Genomic DNA, 19,950 nt, shown 5'->3' on the forward strand with positions numbered 1-19,950 from the left:
ATTTTTGTCATAAGCAACAAGACCTTGTATACTCCAACCCTGCCTAGCTCTCTTGCTCTACCTGCTGCCCTCTGGATCTAACGTAGACTCTCTCCCACTCTGGGGCTTCACACACACTGCCCCTTCTGCTGGGAATGGACTCTTCCAACTCCTTTTCCCTGACCCCCCCTTTCCCAGCTACTTCAGGTCTTGGCACGAATATTTAAAATATGTCTTTCAAAGGCAAGTATTATTCAACTATAACTACATACCCCCTTGCCAAGTTGAGCCCCTGTGTTATATGCATATAAGTCTTGTGTAAATATTCACCACATTTGTGATTATTTGCTTACTATCTATGTTCTTTGCTAGAATATAAAGTCCGTGAAGATTTTAAAATTTTGCTTAAACCCGAAGGGCTTATCATCTTGTATCTAATCCAGTTACCTTAATTTACTTATTAAGAAAATGGAGCCCATGGAGTAGAGTCTTCAGTTCCCTAATTTGTACATCTTCCATGAATGTAACTGAAATGCGAATGGGCAATTTAATCCCCCTAAACATTTGTTGGTTTAGAACAACTTCCCAATGTGGGGAAAGGTTGAGTGAGAGACCCTTCCAGTAGCCCACAGCCCCACCATGGAACTGTACAATTCTGGCCATGGGAAAACCACGTGAACCTCCCAACCCCTGAAACAAACCCAGTGAGCTGCTGGAAGACCACGGGATGTCACTGCTCCAGTTCCCACTGCTGGGTCCCACACCTTTTCTGAGACCTAAGCAGATAATACAGCAAGATGCCATTTTCAAACCTAGTCTTTGGCAGACTGCACACTGTTCTGGGGCCCAATGGTGCCAGAACTGAGGCATTACAGAAATGTGAGCTATTGTTCCTGAGGCTGGGGAGCATGCTGGGAGTGCTACCACAGGCAGGGCTAAGAAATGAGTGAGGTGTGGGTTGCAACTGCTGGTGCCAGGAAGCGAGCAGGATATGAGTTGCATCTGGAATTTGGTTGTCAGTTTGGCAGAGGCTCCTGCAGCTGGGGTTGATGTATGAGCTAGGCATGAAGTACCACCACCAGGGTGGGGGCAAGCCCTGCTGGAACTAGTTTGTGAAAGGGACACACGTTCCTTACCCACTGGCCCAGGCTGTGGCCACCAAGGGCAGCCCCATCCTCCCAGTGGCAGGGCTTCAGTGCAGCTGCTACCACCCCTCACCTCAGCATTCTGCCTAGGGCCTGAGGATTGCTCCACCCCTGCCAATGACTGGTGCCTGCTGCCACCACTGGGGGGCCTGAGCACAAGCCTGTCCAGCCCAGTTTTATCCCCTCTCAGACAGAGCATATAGCCCCAGGTCCTGGGGATTGCCAACCCCATCCACAACTTTGGGCACCTGGGCACTTCTCCTAGGGGCCTAAGGTTGGAATTAAACTCCTGGCTGCTATCACCTCAGCTTGCACCTACTTGCAAGCACCACCTGAGGACCTGGGGACTGGTCTACTCAGCTCATCGCAGCCTCTGCCAACATCAATAGATACCATTCAGGACCCAGAGAATCGTCCCGCCACTGCTGTGGCCATTCCTCATCCCATACTGGCTGCACAGAGGCCTAAGCACCTGCCCACCTACTCAGTCCACCACTGCCACTGCTGACATCCAAGCAAGTCACCTGAAGGCTCAAGACCTGGCCTGTCAGTGACTGTAAACACAGGTGCCAGTGTATACCACCCTGGGGCACAAAGATAGGCATACTCATCCCACCACTACCACCACCAGAGATTGAAGATTGGCCCACCTGGCATTTCAGTCCTCAGCAAACCTTCACTACAGCCTCCACTAATAACCATGCCCTAACCTCCTGAGGATATCACAGACACCACTGACAATGTTTAGAGCCAAAGAAATCGTACAGAGACTACACTACTGCATGTACTGAGAATCAAAGTCAATGTGTCCTATATAACCAATGCCATAGATACATCTTCAGGAAAAAGTTATGCCCTGCCAAGTAAATTCAAAAATAGGAAGAAACAACCATTACACCATATGCACAGATATTAACATAAGGGCACAAGGCATATGAAGAAGCAAAGACATATGACACTTCCAAAGGAACACAATAATTCTCTAGTAATTTGATTTTGAATCAAAATAAGTTTTCAAAGTCTCTGATAAAGAATTCAAAATATTGATTTTAAAGAAGCTCAGTTAGATATAAGAGAATTCTGAAAAACAATACAAATAAATTAGGAAAACAATTCAGGATATGAATGAGAAATTTACAAAAGAGATAGATATTTTTAAAAAGAACCAAAATAAAAATTCTGGAACTGAAGAATTCATTGAAAAAAATACAGAATACATTTGAAATCTTCAGCAATAAAGTAGATCAGACAGAAGAAAGAATCACAGAACTTGAATATAAGTCTTGGGTCCCACAACTTTTGAAAATTTTTTGAAGTAATCCAGTCAGACAAAAGTTTTTAAAAAAAGGAATTAAAAAAAATGAGCAAAGCACTAATCACATTTGGAGCAACATAAACTGATTGAATATTTCAATGATTGATATTACTGAGACTGAAGAGACAAAGGAGTGGAAAACCCACTTAATGAAATAACAGATGAACACTTCTCAAGTCTAACTAGAGACTTAGACATCAAGATACAGAAGGCTAAGTATTCCAGGCAGATATAATACAACAAGGTCTTCTCCATGGCACATTTTAGTTCAAAGTCAAAGACAAAGACCATGGGGGCCCAGTGTGCAATGACTGCAAACAGCAGCTTCCTTGGTAGTGTATGCAGCCTGTTTGTTGTATGGGTTGCTCTAAGGGACCTTGGAGACAGGCCTTTCCGATGGACATTCATGTTTCTAACTTTGCATTACCCCAATGTAGGCTCCAAACGGGCATGCGAGGTGCTTTTGGAAAGCCCCAGGGCACTGTGGCCAGGGTTCACATTGGCCAAGTTATCATGTCCATCCGCACCAAGCTGCAGAACAAGGAGCATGTGATTGAGGCCCTGCGCAGGGCCAAGTTCAAGTTTCCTGGCCGCCAGAAGATCCACATCTCAAAGAAGTGGGGCTTCACCAAGTTCAATGCTGATGAATTTGAAGACATGGTGGCTGAAAAGCGGCTCATCCCAGATGGCTGTGGGGTCGAGTACATCCCCAATCGTGGTCCTCTGGACAAATGGCGGGCCCTGCACTCATGAGGGCTTCCAATATGCTGCCCCCACTTAATACTCACCAATAAATTCTACTTCCTGTCCAAAAAAAAAAAAAAAAAAAAAAACAAAGACAAAGACCAAATTCTATAAAACAGCAAGAGAAAAGTGTCTACTTACCTATAAAGGAAAATCAATTTGATGAACATTGGATTTCTCAGTAGAAACCTTACAGGACAGAAGAGAATGGGATGGTATATTCAAAGTGCTAAAAGAAAGAAACTTTCAGCCAAGCAAAATTATCCTTCTCCAATGAAGGAGAAATAAAATCCTTCCTAGACAACAAGTGTGACTGAATTCATTAAAACTAGAGCAGTCCTACAAGAAATGCACAAAGGATTCCTAAACCTGGAAGTGAAGTACATTTACCATCATGAAAACACACAGAAGTATAAAACTCACTAGCAAAGCAATTACACAAAGGAGGACAAGAAAGGACTCAAATGATAACCTTTAGAGGAATCGATTAAACCACAATGACAATAGTAAGAAAAAGGAAAGGAACAAATAATATATCAAACAACCAGAAAACAATAAGAAGACAGGGAAAAAAGCCTCACATATCAGTAATAACCTCTAATGTAAATAAATTCTCCACTTAAAAGACATAGAACGGCTGAATGGATAAAAGTAAACAACAAAAAAAAAACCTTATCATCTGACTATATGCAGCTTACAAGAAACTAACCTTAATAGTAAAGACACATATAGACTAAGAGTAAAGGGATAGAAAAATATATTCCACACAAATGGAAAGCAAAACCAGGCAGGAATAGCTATAGTTATATCAGATGCAAAGGTCTTTAAATCAACAACAGTTAAAAAAGGACCGATAAGGTCATTATATAATGACAAAAGGATCAATCCAGCAGGAGGCCATAACAATTCTAAATATATGCATACAACACTAGAGTACCCATTATCATAAAGCAAATATTACTAAATCTAAAGAGACAGATAGACTGCAATACAGTAATAATGGGAGCCTCCAATACGCCATTCTCAGCATTAGATAGATCATCAACACAGAAAATCAACAAAGAAACAGTGGGTTCAAACTGAACTTTAGACAAAATGGTCCTAATAGACACTTACAGAATATTTTATTCAACAATTGCAGAATATACATTCTTTTCATCAGCACATGGAATAATCTGTAGGACAGACCATATGATAGGGCACAAAACAAGTGTCAACAAATTTAAAAATATCAAAATCATATCAGTTATTTTCTTGGACCACAATGGAATAAAACTAGAAACTAACACAAAAAGGAACCTTGGAAACTGTCCAAATAAGTGGAAACTAAACAACTTGCCCCTGAATGATCACTGGTTCAATGAAGATATTAGTATGGACATCAAAAAATTTCTTGAAACAAATGAAAATGAAAACATAACATACCAAAACCTGTGGGACATAGCAAAAACAGTGCTAAGAGGGACCTTTATAGCAATAAATGCCTACATTGAAAAGGTAGAAAGATTATGAACTAACAGTATAACAGTGCATATTAAGGAAGTAGAAAAGCATGAACAAACCAAATCCAAAATTAGCAGAAGAAAAGAAGTAATAAAGATCAGAGCAGAACTAAATGAAATGAGACTGAAAACATCACAAAGCATCAACAAAATTAGTTCTCTGAAAAGATAAACAAAATTGATAAACCACTAGCTAAAGTAACAAAAAAAAGAGGAGAGAAGACCCAAATAAACAAAATGAAAAAGGAAATATACCCTTTCTCATACCTGAAAAATACAGACGATCATCAGAGACTATTATGAACAATTATATGCTGAGAAACTGGAAAACTTAGAGGAAATAGATGAATCCCTAGAAGCATACAACCTACAAAGATGTAATCAGGAACAAATAGAAACTTGAACATACCAATATTGAGTAGCAAGATTCCATCGGTAATAAAAAGTCTCCAAACAAAGAAAAGCTCAGGAGTGGATGGATTCGCAGTTGAACTCTACTAAACATACAAAGAAGAAAAATACCATTCTCTTAAAACTATTCCAACAATGTCTCAGAGAAGGGAATTCTCTCCAACTCATCCTATGAGGCCAGTATCACCCTGATACTAAAGCCAGATAAAGACAAACCACAACAACAAAAACATTTCAGGCCAGTATCTCTGATGAACATTGACACAAAAATAATCAAAAAAGTACTAGCAAACCACATCCAACAGTGCATTGAAAAGACAATATACAATGATCAAGTGAGACTTTCCCCAGGAATACAAGAGATAGTTCAATATATGCAAATCAATAAAGGTGATACATCATCACATCATCAGGATGAAGAACAAAAACCATATGATTAGCTTAGTAGACACAGATAAAACATTTGATAAAATTCAACATCTCTTCATTATAAAAATTCTATAACTGAGGATAGAAAACAACAAAGGCCATATGGAACAAACCCACAGGTAACATAATACTGAATGGGGAAAAGTTGAAAGCCTTTTCTCTAAGAACTGGAAAAAGACAAAGATGCCAACTTTCACCACTTCCATTCAACATGGTACTAGAAGTCCTTGCCAGGGCAATTAGGCAAGAGAAAGGGAAAAAAGCATCCAAATTGGAAAAGAAGTCAAATTGTCCCTCTTTGCTGATGATCTGATCTTATATCTACAAAAACCTAAAGAATCCACCAATAAACTCTTATATTTGATAAATTAATTCAGTCAAGTTGCAGGATACAAAATCTATGTACGAAAATCAGTAACATCTCTATACACCAATAATGATCTAGCTGAGAAAGAAATCAAGAAAGCAACACCACTTACTATACCTACAATAAAACAAAACAAAACAAAACAAAAACCTAGGAGATTATCTTCGGAAATGAGAGATATCTACAAGGAAAACTATAAAATAGTGATAAAAAAATTGATGATGACACAAATAAATGGAAACACATCAGTGTTCATGGTTTTGAAGAATTAATATAGTTATAATGATCATATTGCCCCAATCTATAGATTCAATGGAATTCCTATGAAAATACCAATGTAACTCTTAGCAGAATTAGAAAAAACAATCCTAAAATTCATGTGGAGCCAAAAGAAAGCCCAAATAGCAAAAGCAATTCTGAGGAAGAACAGCAAAGCTGGAGGCATTACATTACCTGACTTTAAAATGTATTACAAGGCTATAGTAACCCAAACAGCATGATATTGGTATAAAAATAGACATGTAGACCAGTGGAACAGAATAAGAGAAACTATTAATAACGCCACTTATTTACAGCCAGTTGATTTTCAACAAAGTCAACAAGAAGTTACATTGGGAAAAGGATACCCTCTTCAACTAAAGATCCTGGGAAAATTGGATAGCCACATGTGGAAGAATGAATCTGGATCCTTGTCTCTCATCATATTTAAATATAAACTCCAAATGGATTAAAGACTTAAACATAAGACCCCAAACTATAAAATTACTGAAACAAAACCTAGGGAAATCTCTCCTAGACATTGGTCTAGGCAAATAATTTATGACTGAGACCTCAAAAGTATAGGCAACCAAACAAAAATAGATAAATGGGACTATATTATATTAAAAAGTTTCTGCACAGCAAAGGAAACAATCAACAAAGTGAAGTGACAACCTGTTGAATGAGAGAAAATATTTGCAAACTATTCATCTGACAAGATGAATCTCGGCACATGACTAATGTAGAAACTATACAAGGAACTCAAACAACTCAATAGGAAAAAAAACTCAATCCCATTAAAAAGTGAGCAAAGCACATGAATAGTCATTGCTCAAAGGAAGACATACAAATGGCCAACAGGTATATGAAAAAATGCTGAACACCACTAATCATCAGAGAAATGAAAATTTAAACCGCAATGAGATATCATCTTACCCCAGTTAGAATGACTATATTAAAAAGACAAAAAATAACAGATGTTGATGAGGATGTGGAGATAAAGGAACTGTTATACCCATTGGTGGGAATGTAAACTAGTGCAGCCACTACGTACATAGTGGTGGTGGAAAGCCTCACTGAGGTGACATCTCAGGAAAGACCTGACTAAAGTGAGGTAGAAAGCATGTGACTATCTGTGGAAAGAGCATTTCATACAAAGGGAATGGCACGTGCAAAGGCCCTGAGGCAGGAGTGTGCCTGAATGTCAGTGGAACAGCAAGGATGGTGCAACGTTTGAAGCAAAGTGAATGGCTTTGGGGGAAAGAAACAACAGGAGATAAACTCAGAGAGGTAACAGGGCCACCTTATGGAAAGAATGTGGATTGTCTCCTGACTGTATGGAAGGCTGCTGGAGGGTTTTAAGCACTGAATGGCAAGGTCTGATTTATAGCCATTTGAGGAAGATGGCTGATGAGAAAGCAAGTCAGAGACAGTTAGAAAGCTTAAACATAAATCTCCATTTTGGAACAATTTTTTTTTTTTTTTGAGACGGAGTCTCACTCTGTTGCCCAGGCTGGCATGCAGTGGCGAGATCCCGGCTCACTGCAACCTCCGCCTCCTGGGTTCAAGTGATTCTCCTGCCTCAGCCTCCTGAGTAGCTGGGATTACAGGCATGTGCCACCACACCCAGCTCATTTTGTATATTTAGTAGAGGCAGGGTTTCACCGTGTTAGCCAGGCTGATCTCGAACTCTCGATCTCAGGTGATCTGCTCTCTTCTGTCTCCCAAAGTGCTGGGATTACAGGCATGAGCCACTGTGCCTGGCTGGAACAATTTAATTGATCATTTGAATCTGGAAAAATTCCAAAGCTTCCTGTCTAGAACTGGCTCTTAGGGGAATTTCATTTGCCTTGTGTTGATGGCCTTCTCTCCCCAACGCTTAATAGACAAAACCTCATGTTACATAAATTGATAGAGAAAAATTGTCTCAGTAAAATGATGGATCCTGAACATCTTACTGGACAAATACTGGGTCTCCTTTCAAATGCATGTCATCAGAATCCTTTACAAACGGCTCTTTTACAGGTTGCTGAGGTGTAACCATAAGGCACCCCCTTTCCTCCCTGAGTTTTACAAGTCACCCTCCACTGGCTGGAGTGGCCAAGCCTCCATCCCTCCTGACCACAAAGTAATTCTTCAGTAGATACTAGGTTGGTACTAATATGCAAGAGGAACTTTGCACAGCATGCAAACAAACAAACAAACAAATAAAACTTTTGCTGCGTAAATAAACTGGGTGTAGTGGTTGTCCAGCCTCTGGCTGTGGGTTCCTAATCTTTCTGCCTTCCTGCCCAGCTATTTTTAGAAAAAGGACAAAGTCTGTGTATAATGCTGAGTCCATTGTCTTACATTCCACAGCACCCAGGCCAGGGGTCTCTCTCTGAGTCCACCCAGAACAGAATCCAGCTCAAAGCTGGCTAGGCTTGTTTGCAGCTTCAGGGGACAGACGTTACTTTGGACTGAAGCTCACGACCTTTGCACTGGGTGTCCTGTTAGTCAGGGAATCTTGTAAGACCCCATGGAGGGGACTAGAGCGTTGCTATAGTGACAGAGATGGAATTTCCTTGCAGTTCCTGGTGGGTGAATGTTCAGAGCAGTTTTTTATTTGATTTAGAAAGCTGTAGAAATGTGACATTTTAAAACTCAAGTGTTGTGGAGTTATATCCATGCCCACTGTGCCAGCACGGTCATCTGGGCAGAGCTGTGTGGGTTTCTAGTTAAAAGCCACAAAGTTCAGCAGTCACCTCAGGTGTGTGACTGATTACTGTGCCCTGCCAGGTTTCTGAGGCTCAGCACACATCACAGAGTTGAAATACTGCCAAAGTCACTCATTTGTTTTGACAGTGATGAAGGTAGTGGAAGGCGCTGGGCCTCTTTGCTTCCCTCAAAATATAAGCTGCCCAACCCTACTCTTGGCTTCTGTATAACCATGGGGGATGAGAGGATCACGGATGAGAGAATGTAATACAAACCGATAAAAATCATAACTGCTGGGTACGGTGGCTCACGTCTGTAATCCCAACACTTTGGAAGGCCGAGGGCAGACAGATCACTTGAGGTCAGGAGTTCGAAACTAGCCTGGCCAACATGGTGAAACTCCCATCTCTGCTAAAAATACAAAAAAATTAGCCGGGTGTGGTGGCGGGCACCTGTAATCCCAGCTACTCAGGAGGCCGAGGCAGGAGAATCGCTTGAATCCAGGAGGCAGTGGTTGCAGTGAGCTGAGATTATACCACTGCATTCCAGCCTCTCAACAGAGTGAGACTCCATCTCATAATAATAATAATAATAATAATAATAATAATAACAACTGGCATTTGCACAGCCCTTTAGAGTCTTCATACACTGTTTCAGTTGGTCCTCACACTATGAAGTGAGAGGGGAAGGTTTATTATTATCATCCAACTTTTACTGGTGAGGAAGCTGAAGCTCAGGGAGGTTGAGATGTGTTCCAGATCATACAGCAATGAAGTTCTACCTTGCGGCAGAACAAGGGCTGACGCCTGCTAAACTCAGTGCAACTCATCTCTGTTCCCTGGGGTAGCTTTTCTTCTTAACGCCGCTTTATATTTTAGTGAACTGAGGCACAGAAAGGTTCATTAATTTGCCCAAGTTCACACCACTCAGATTCTAACCAGACCTCTGACTTCAGAGTCCATGCTCTTTTTTTAAAACTTATTTTTAATTTTTTAACATCATTTAAAAATATTTGTTTTTAATGTTAATTGACAAATAATAATTTTGTATATTTATGGGGCATAATATGATTTTTAAAAACTTTCAATTTTATTTTAGGTATGGGGGTACCTGTGCAGATTTGTTACATGGGAATGTTGGTGATGCTGAGGTGTGGAGTATGGAGTGAGTCACCCAGGTAGTGAGCATACTACCTGATAGGTAATTTTTAAACCTACACCCCTCCCTCCACCTTTCAGAAGTCCAAGTGTCTATTGTTCCAATATTTATGTCCATGTGTGTTCAATGTTTAGCTTCAATTTATAAGTGAGACCATGCAGTGTTTGGTTCTTTCCTCCATTAATTTGCTTAGGATTGTGGCCTCTAGCTCCATCCATGTTGCTTCAAAAGACATGATTTCATTCTTTTTTATGGATGTTTAGTAGTATTTTCTGGTGTATATGAACCATGTTTTCTTTATCCAGTGTACCATTGATGGGCATCTGGGTTGATTCCGTGTCTTTGCTATTGTGAACAGTACAACAGTGAGCATAAGAGTGCATGTGTCTTTTTGGTGGAATGATTTATTTTCTTTTGGGTGTATGTTCATTAATGGGATTGCTGAGTTGAATGGTGGCGCTATTTTAAGTTCTTTGAGACATCTCCACACTGCTTTCCACAGTGGCTGGACTAACCTCATTTATTTTGAGTCCATGCTCTTAATGAATGTTTGGGCTTCAGAATGAAGCAATCCTACTGAACAAGGCATTATGACATGTGCTGTGTATTTTTTTTTTTTGCATGTGTATCTGTATAGGCAGATAAATGGAGAATGCTATATCTACAAATCCCAAATCTTATTTGAGAGAATCCTGAAGAATCTGGGAAACACAACCTGGGGCTGTGTGCTCCATTCTACAGGGGATCAGCGTGCAGTCAGATTTGGTTGCAAATGACTTACGAGCCCCAAAAAGCAAAATTGGAGTGGTGGAGAAGAACTGATGGGAAATACATGAGTGTAAAAGTCATGCCATAGGTACAAAGCTTTTAACAAAATATTATTTTTACATTTCACTCCCCTCTCCAAAGCAAGACATACTCACTGTGTAAAATATAGAAAACATAGGTATGTAAAAGCAGAGAAACAAAATTCACCTGAAATCCTACCACCCAGAGAAAATCACTGTTAATTTGGTGTATATCTTTCCTTACCTGTCTTCCATGCATATATAAAGCTCTGGGTGCTGTTAAGGTTCTTGATACATGTTGCCAAGTCTCTTTCCCTAAAGACTGTAGAGTTTGCATTTCAATCTTCAGTAAACGAGAGAACCCCTAGCACTTTATTCTCACCAGTACCAAAGGGTAGTATCATACAATGTTGTCAGTTTGGTAAGAAAACATAACATACCTTCTTTAATCAATATATTTTTTTTGCCACACCTGTTAACATTTTTAGAAGGAAGAAAAATAAAAGCTCTCGGATATGAACTTTTTCTTCTTGACCAGCTTAGCTCCTGTTCCACTCCTTATTTTCCCCTTCCACCTGGGAGCCCCTTGACTGAGGACATTCTCTTACAGTTTATGGAGGCCAATCTTAAACTTAATGAAGGAATCTGAAAGGCTCCTTGTGTTTCTCATCCATGGCTGCACATTAGAACCACTGGGGAGCTTTAAGACATCCTCCAGGCTCTGGCTGCATCCTGGACCAATTAAGTTACAATCTTTGGTGGAGGAGATTTTCTCAGTATTTCTCAGTATTTTCTAAAGTTCTCCAGCTGATCCGAGGAAAGCTCTGAATCAGCACAGGGTGATTCAAGTCAGCCTGGACTTTCTGTTAAGACTCCTTTTTGTGGAATATGAACTTTTCTGGCTTCCAATGGAAACAAGGTCTCTACATTGACCTCTCCCCACACCCCATAGAACTGAGCATGGATCCCTGAACTGTTTCTCAGATGCTACAGGATTCTCTCAGACTAGCAGATTTGAGGACGCAGGAATGCACTTTTAAAAAATAGCCTGTATATCTGCAGGCAGAGAAATGTAGAGAACCCATTTATCTGCCTGCAGATACACAGGCTATTAAGAAAAGCACATTTACTTCATGTATAGAGTTTCAGCTATTTCTTATCTGTGTGAACTTATGCAATTACACCCCAACTTAGGAATAATAATACATCATAGCATTGTTGAAATGATTAAGTAAGGTGATATATGTCAAGTGCTTTTCACAGCACCTGGTGTAATCACCCACCTACTCCAAGCTGTGGTTGCTTGAGGCCTCCCACTCCTCCAGGAGCCGCCTGCCTTTCTCTGGGGTGCTGTGGGGGCTCCCAGGCCAGTGTGGAGGTGTCTGCCTGCATCCGTTTTCACTATGGTATCTGTCTGCTACACTCACGTTCATAAACACTTGTGAAGCTCAGCCTGGGCATCTCTCCCCTGGATAATGCTGCTGCACCCTGATTATGTTTTTCCTTTGGGTTTCTTGCTGTGGATAACAAGCAGAGGTAACGACCCACTTTTCATCAGCATATTCTTTCTTTCCAGAACACAGTGTGATTACTGAGTGTCAGTTTCTTTTTCCAGTTACCATTCAGTCATGCCTCCCTTGGGTCACCTTGAGTGGATGTTGTGTTGGGTGTTTGAACAGTCTCTAAGCATGTATCAATAGTTTGTTGATCTAATCACTTAAATATCCCTGTTCTCCCCAGTCATGGTGTTCAAGCTAGAGATTAAGAATGCAGCTTTGGTGCCACTGCCGGGACTTGAATTCTGGCTTCACTGCCCCAGAAAAGTGAACTCTCTTTTTTGAGCCCTCAGTTACTTCATACAAAATAATCAGAATAGTACTTCTTCCACTGGCATTTTATGGCAGAGCTCAAATGAGATAAATCTTACCATTTACTTAAGTTATCACAACTGGGAAATGTTTAGGAAAAGCAAAGTAAAGATTTTACATATATCAAATAAATAAGGTAGCTGATCTTACTAACATGGTAAAGTCTAAGAAATTTTTAAAAATTATATATATGTCTAGTTAAACTGACCAGGTATGTAATGGACAGTGCAGCTTTGGCTGGAGTAGGAAGATGGGTTATTGAGAAGATCAAGGGACAGATAGTTTTAGAAACTCAGGAGAAATCAATTAAGAAAAGCCATCCAAATCTGAGAAGGATTTGTCAGGCATCTTCGCAAAGCAAGATAAGAGTAAATCAGATCAAGTGCATGGTGAGATATGGCTGTATGACAGTTTGCAGAGATATTTTTCTTTTCCCTTCCAGACCCCATATGAGGAATGATAAAACTGTAAAGTAGTAGGAAGTCAAGGTATTACTCTGTATTAGACCATTCTCACATTGCCATAAAGAAATACCTGAGACTGGGTAATTTATAAAGGAAAGAGGTTTAATTGGTTCATGATTCTGCAGGCAGTGCAGGAAGCATGATGCTGGCATCTGCTCAGCTTCTGGGGAGGCCTCAGGAAACTTACAATCATGGCAGGAGATGAAGGGGGCACAGGCACCACATGGCCAGAGCAGAAGCAGAAGAGAGAACGGTGGGGTGGGGAAGATGCCACACACGTTTGAATAAGCAGATCTTGTGAGAATTCACTCCCTATCGTGAGAACAACACCAAGGGGTTGGTGCTAAACCATTCACGAGAAATCCACCCTCATGACCCAATCATCTCCCACCAGGCCCCACCTCCAGTACTGGAGATTACATTTCAACATGAGATTTGAGCGGGTATGCACATCCAAACTATATCATATCCCATGGCATCAAACAAGCAAACAAAAGGAACATGAATCAAAAAGAAATTTTAAACCAGTAAAAATGTTTTTCAAAGAATTTAGGTGCCCCCTCCAAAATTAAGTGTTCTCAGAAAAACTGCTTTCTAAGAAGGCTAAAGAAGGAAGCACTTTTCCTCCTAGAAAATAATACAAAGAAGTTCCCACTTCAAGGAAATCTTGTACACAGAAAAGCCATCTTTCAAAGCCTGCAAAATGGGGCAAATATACTTCTATGTATGTGTGAATAGGTAAAGCACAAAATGACTTTGCAAGGTGATCTACAAGGAGCCTTGAAATAGGACCTCTTCGATGTATTCAAGGATTCCTTGGCCCCTCATCTATGGAGTAGACAATAATGTGGAGTCCAGAAACTGAAAATACAGTTTAGAAGTGATGACAAATTGAATATTGACCAAAATAATGTTATATGTAAAGCTAGAATGGGAGTCCAAGGAAAAATGAAGAGAGGAATTATAGAACAAAGTGAGGCCAGCTTATATTTTAAGGTAATTTAATATGAAATACTCTAAGGTAGAAGTTGTTAAATTGGAGTTGTTTATGAAATTGTTTAAATTGAAAAGAACTGACAGGTAGAGTAAGTAGCCTAAAGGAGAGATCTACATGGGGTCATTAATGGCAGTGCTTTGATCTGAATGTTGTGTCCCCTCAGAATTAATGTGTTGAGATGCTAACCCCCTAAGGGGATGATATTAGAAGACAGGGACATTTGGGAGGTGATTCAGTTATGAGGGCAAAGCCCTTGTGAATGGGATTAGTGCCCTTATACAAGAGGACCAAGGGAGCTTGTTAGCATCTCTGCCGTGTGAAGACAGAGCAAGAAAGCACCATCTATGAACCAGAAAGCTGGTCCTCACCAGATACTGAATCTTCTAGGGCCTTGATCTTGAACTTCTCAGACTCCAGAACTGTGAGAAATTTCTGTGGTTTATAAGCTCCCAGTTTATGATATTTTATTATAGCATCCTGAACAGACTAAGCCAGGCAGGACTCTGGCCCAGCTGTGAACCTGGTGAATTCTCGGTCTTGTGGCTTGCGGCACCAATGAACATTACTCTGGAAAGCCAGGGAAATTTTTTGCAAATCTGACGAGGCAATACATTGGGAAATTGAACATGGTAATGACTGGTGAACTGATATATGGCTCTTCTTTTACCTACCCTCTGTCAACCTCTCCTCATCTCCAGTTGGACACTGGGGCAAAGGTTACTTACATTTGTCTGGAAAATATTTTCTGGTTGGTAAATACAGGTACATTTGAGTCAGATGGCACCTCATATCACTCATGGCATCGCCTTACAAGAAAATAAAGTTTTGTAAGAAACTTTTAGTGTTGCAGACGTGACTTAGGGTCCAAGGTAAGGGATGCCTCTGGAGGCAGGATCTGGATGGGCTTGTGTGCGGCAGGTCCCTGAGAGATTCCTCCCTCGGGCCCCGGTCACCTCGCGTGTGTGCTACAATCAGTCCTCGGCAATGCTGGGTGGCAGCTGCTCACATCTCAAGCTGTTCTTGAGTCCGAGGGATGACAACAGACTATTCTGAAGGTACTTTGTCTCAGAGTTCTCTGAAATGATTAGCTATGTCTTACTTTTACCCACTACTGAAGTGAAAATTGTGGGACACCTTCTCAGGCCCCCACTAGCCCAAATGGAGCATTGTCTCTGTCTGTGGAATAGCTGTCACTTTTGTGATTGAATTTGGATTTTTCAAGGTCTGGCAAACACCCAAGAACACTTTCCAAGGCTGGTGGAGGTTCCCTCCTGTCTTTACGAACAGCTGTGTCTCAAGAGGTCACTGAGGGAGCACCATCTCTTCTCACAGCCAGCTCTCTCTTGAAGCTTCTTCTTAGTGTAGATGAGAAAGCTGGCTGCTGTCTGCAAAGTACACAGTGGCCTGATGGAGAGCACTCACTCTGCCTTCCTCAACAACAAAAACATCTGTATCTTCAGATTTGTATTTCAATATTATATTCAATTACATCAATATAGGGGCCCCTGGATTAGTTTGCTAGAGCTGCCACAATAAAGTATCTCAAACCAGGGGCTTACACAACAGAAATGTATTTTCTCACAGTTCTGGAGGCTGAAAGCCCAAGATCAAGGGGTCAGCAAGTTGAGTTTCTCCTGAGGCCTGTCTCCTTGGCTCGTGGATGGCCAGCTTGCTGCTGGGTCCTCACGTGGTCTTTTCTCCTGTGCGCACATCCTTGGTGTCTCTTCTGTGTGTCTGAATTTCCTCCTCTTACAAGGACACTGATCAGATTCGATGAGGGCTCACTCTAATGGCCTCATTTAAATGGAATCTCTTTGAAGTTCCCATCTCCAAATACAGCCACATTCTGAGGTACTGGTGGCTAGAGCTTCCACACGTGAATTGTAGGGGCACACAGTTCAGCCCATCCCAGTCATCTGGTTTTGCTTTCACTCAGTGTGAGCAATCAGACCCATGTTTTGGAGCAGAAAAGAAACCAGGCCCATTCTCAGCCAGTCTGAGGAGGAAAGAGGTCCTTGAAGAGGCCTGGGGTTTGACTGCTGGAACCTAGTGGGGCAAGTGGCATGGATCAGCTGAAGTTGCTCAGTGTTGGGAAAATCCGTTTATCCCTATCTTTTAAAGGGGAGACCGCAATATAAACCAGATGCCAGTTTGTGTGTGTCTTGAAATGGTTTAACGCCCTGCTTTGTAGTCTGACTAGGTCTCAGGTGTAGCTGCACAGCCTCGCATTGCCTGGGGCGCCATCTAATATTGAGCATCCGCCTCTGGCAATTTATTCTTTGTTGGCAGTTGAGCTGTCTGTCAGCAACTCTCAAAGCCCAGAAAAGTACATATATCTTAATTACAGTGGAGAATGAACGGAGGGGCATGGACACTGGGGCAGTGGATCCCAAAGGACACATCTCTGGGGGAAAATGTCTGTGTCTGTTTTGCTGACCTTGAATACTACTTCTTTGAAAAAGAAAACAGAATAATGGCACATTTTTCTTTTTTGATTTATTGTCTGGCCCTCATCAGTCCCTGCCTCTCATAGCATTTTGTTTGACAACTGAAAGCCAGGGGGTTGCATTAAAATTCTCGCACTTTCTATATAATCAGTGGCTCTGGTGTGATTTCAGTAAAAGGGGCATGGTGATTGTCCTGGATGTTAGTGTGGCGTCATTAACATTACTTCCAGGGTCTAAGTCTATCGAGTGGCAGGGGAGAGTGATACTTAATTGGATTTTTGCAATCTTAAAGGCGACAATTGCTCTTTTCTTTAGAAGCCATACATTGAGTTCAGAGTTGAACCAACTCAATTCCAGCATTGCATCTACCTATTAACTTCACAGGCAGTTAAACAGAGGAGCATAAAACCGCATGACTGACTGTGCTCATAGCCGCTGAAAACCAGATAAGGCAATCTTGAAATCCTTTATTCCAGCACACTGTGAATACTACATAAATTTTCCGTGATAAATAATAATGCAAAATTTCCCTTTGTCCACAGTCCTTTCACTGCTCCCCCACTCCATGTGAAAAAGCTCAGATTTATTAATTGGAATGAAATTAGAGAAGGTGATTTTGGAAGGCCTTCATAGACGGAATTGCTAAAAAGAACTTGAGAGGACAGGCCCCAGGAGAGACACAGAAGAGAGAGTAAGCAGTCATCCCGACCATTCATGGTAGCAGTGGGCCAAGACTGTTTGCAGACCAGTGGTTCTGAACCCTGGCTAACCATGAGAACCACTGGGAGGCTTTAACTGACACTAATGCCTGGGCCCCACCCCAGACCAACCAAATCAGAACCTCTTGGTAACTGGATATTTGCATATGTTAAAAGCTCCCAGGTGATTCTCATGTGCAGCCTGGGTTTGTGAACCTTTGCTATAGGGAGATGACAGTGGTCATGCCCAAGGGTTTAGGACATCTGCTAAGGGTACAGGTCTTAGAACTATGATTGTTGGGGATCTTGCCAAGGTGTGCATTCAAGAACCCTTAGAACCCGATTGTACGGGCTCTCACCCAACTGTGTTGGGACTCTGTGCACTGATGGTGCAGCCTACATCTTACCCCCTTACCTCCTTGATTCCTCAAGCTGCACATTTGATTTTCTTTTTTACTGAATCAGTATTAGCAAAAAAGAATTACAAATTGGTGGCCAATGAGCTATGAATTTGTGTCATTGATGGGGCTGTATGAAGGTTGACACTTATTCCTGACCCCTAGTTTTCTCATCTATAAAATGTAAATAATAATAATAATAATCTAAATGCACTTCTTGAAGCAGGTTGTGATTAACCTTCCCATTGGCATTTTCCTCACTGGTTACTGTGAGCATAAACAAAGACATGGACTACATTCATTTGGAAGCTGGCATTATTTTAGGAGATCCTATAGGGTTCTAAGTATGAGCTTTACGTGGAAGATCCCATCTGCTGCTTCTGGGGATCCTGCGGTCACAGGGGATTGTCCAGGATGTGTAATGAGGCCATTAAAAGCTAAAAGTCCAACCCAGCCGTCAGAGACCTGAGAAACAGGGTTGGGAAGGGACTAAAATGATGGCTTTGGAAATAGAATAAGAGAGTATTTAGGGGATTTGTGAGGGTGCCCTATTAAAGACACCAGCATATTACCTCCTTGGAATAATATACCTCACAAATGGTGAATATAAACCACACCTGGGAGATGTGAGGAGCACAGTTTTCTAAATATGAACTTGGTTATGTCGTAAGACTGAGAGAATATGGCACACAGGGTAACTTGGTTTTGATGGAGAAACAGGAAAAAAAAAGGAAATAAGGGAGTGCCTTGCTTTAAAAATGGTGCTGGGTGAATGAAGAGCTATATTTGGGTTCCCATATTACTGAGTTACTCTTTTCCATAAATTTGAGCTCAAGAAAGAGCAATTAAAAAGACACAATAGGATGTTCACAAAACACCATGAATAACCAGGAAAAAATGTTGGCAGCTTGTGTTACATCGTCTTTCCTCACTGAAAACAGATTGGTTTGGTGTGATTCAAAATAGCCTTTATGCTATGTGAAGACGTAGGGGCCACTTGAAATGCTTTTTTTTTTCTTTCTTTTCCTCTCTTCCTTCTTCACTTCTCTATACCTACCTACCTACCTACCTACCTACCTATGGTACCATAGTGGCTAAAAAAACAAAACAAAACAGGAAATGAGCAAACAAAAATTAAAAAGCAGACATGTAGTAGTGTGTATTAAGCATTTTACTAGTGACAGCTGAGCAAAGACCCTTTCTCAAACAGACTTCTGAGATGGACAGGGGCACACAGGAAAGGTGTGGCCTCAGGGGTCTTCCATTAACAACTGACTTCTTGCTTGTCATCCAGATTTCTTTCTTTATTTTAAATGAATTAGGTGTTCAGAAATAGAGTCCCAGGGTTGGGCAATTTTCTCCTTGAAGAGTGGCAGCAAAGGAAAGCTGGAAATGCATTAATCATAAATGAGTAAATTAATTACGCATTCCTTTCCCTGTGGGGTCAGCCCTGGCACCAGTAGGCCATCAGTTATTTAACGAATTAGATACCAAATATGCCCTTTATAGAGCCAATTATGTGGAAATAAATTCCTCTTTCAGATGACAGTCTGCTTTTCTCTCAGAACATGTGGAGAAGGCTGTCTTTGTGTCTTGGAATAGTCTGCATGCCGTTTTCCATGATAATTAAAGCCCTTAAAGCATTCATGGGAAAGCAAAGGTTTCTTCTGGCTCAGGTTCCTTGGAAAAACAATGCTGCATGCCTAAGAAATGTGGGGGGCTGTTTTGCTGAGTGATGTGTTGACAGTTGAGTAGGTTTCAGAGGTGTGACAGAAACTCCCAGCAGTACCCGGGGAGGCCTTGGTGGCAGGCAAGTGATGTGTGTCACTCCCTGAGCCCTTTACTCACCCCAAGAGAATAGCTGGGTGGAAAGCCTAACAAGCGGGTTTCAGAACTCACACAGCCCTGTTGTAAATACCCACGGCTTGAAATGGCCTCTGCTGTGCAGGATAACAGGCAGTTACGTGAGCTGGGGGCAGCCAGGGCTTGAGGAGCTCAGGGAAGTCCCCGCCCTCCCTGGAAGCCCAGGCTGTTCTTTCTTCATCCCCAGCCCCTTCCTTTCTGGTCCTCAGTGTCCCCCATCCTCAACATCCCCAGCCCCTAGACCTGACCACCGTGTGGGTAAGGGAGTGGGGCAGGAGCTCATTGGAGTGTGGTTTTTACTAGTGTGAAAGGAAAATAAAAATTGGGACCCCAATTCACTCCACCAAAAGAAAAAATGAAGCTGAAAGCTGAGTCATGCAAGAAGCTGCATTTCCTTTTGTTCCTGCGCAGATAGCTACAAG

The 19,950-nt window shown here is 41.5% G+C and overlaps 1 protein-coding gene and 1 non-coding gene across 2 annotated transcripts; both read left to right on the forward strand.

Annotated features, from left to right (window-relative positions):
* Positions 1–2,693: 2,693 nt before the first annotated feature.
* On the forward strand, positions 2,694–2,828 carry LOC126951819 (small nucleolar RNA SNORA70). Its single transcript, XR_007724667.1, has one exon. It is a non-coding gene; the product is annotated as a small nucleolar RNA SNORA70 (small nucleolar RNA).
* Positions 2,729–3,272, forward strand: LOC126950034 (60S ribosomal protein L10-like). Its single transcript, XM_050783151.1, has one exon. The coding sequence runs from the start codon at positions 2,779–2,781 to the stop codon at positions 3,190–3,192; it is 414 nt and encodes a 137-aa protein (XP_050639108.1). The 5' UTR covers positions 2,729–2,778; the 3' UTR covers positions 3,193–3,272.
* Positions 3,273–19,950: the final 16,678 nt, after the last annotated feature.

Source organism: Macaca thibetana, chromosome 3 (genome assembly GCF_024542745.1).
Source record: "Macaca thibetana thibetana isolate TM-01 chromosome 3, ASM2454274v1, whole genome shotgun sequence".
In the NCBI taxonomy this organism is placed as follows: domain Eukaryota; kingdom Metazoa; phylum Chordata; class Mammalia; order Primates; family Cercopithecidae; genus Macaca; species Macaca thibetana.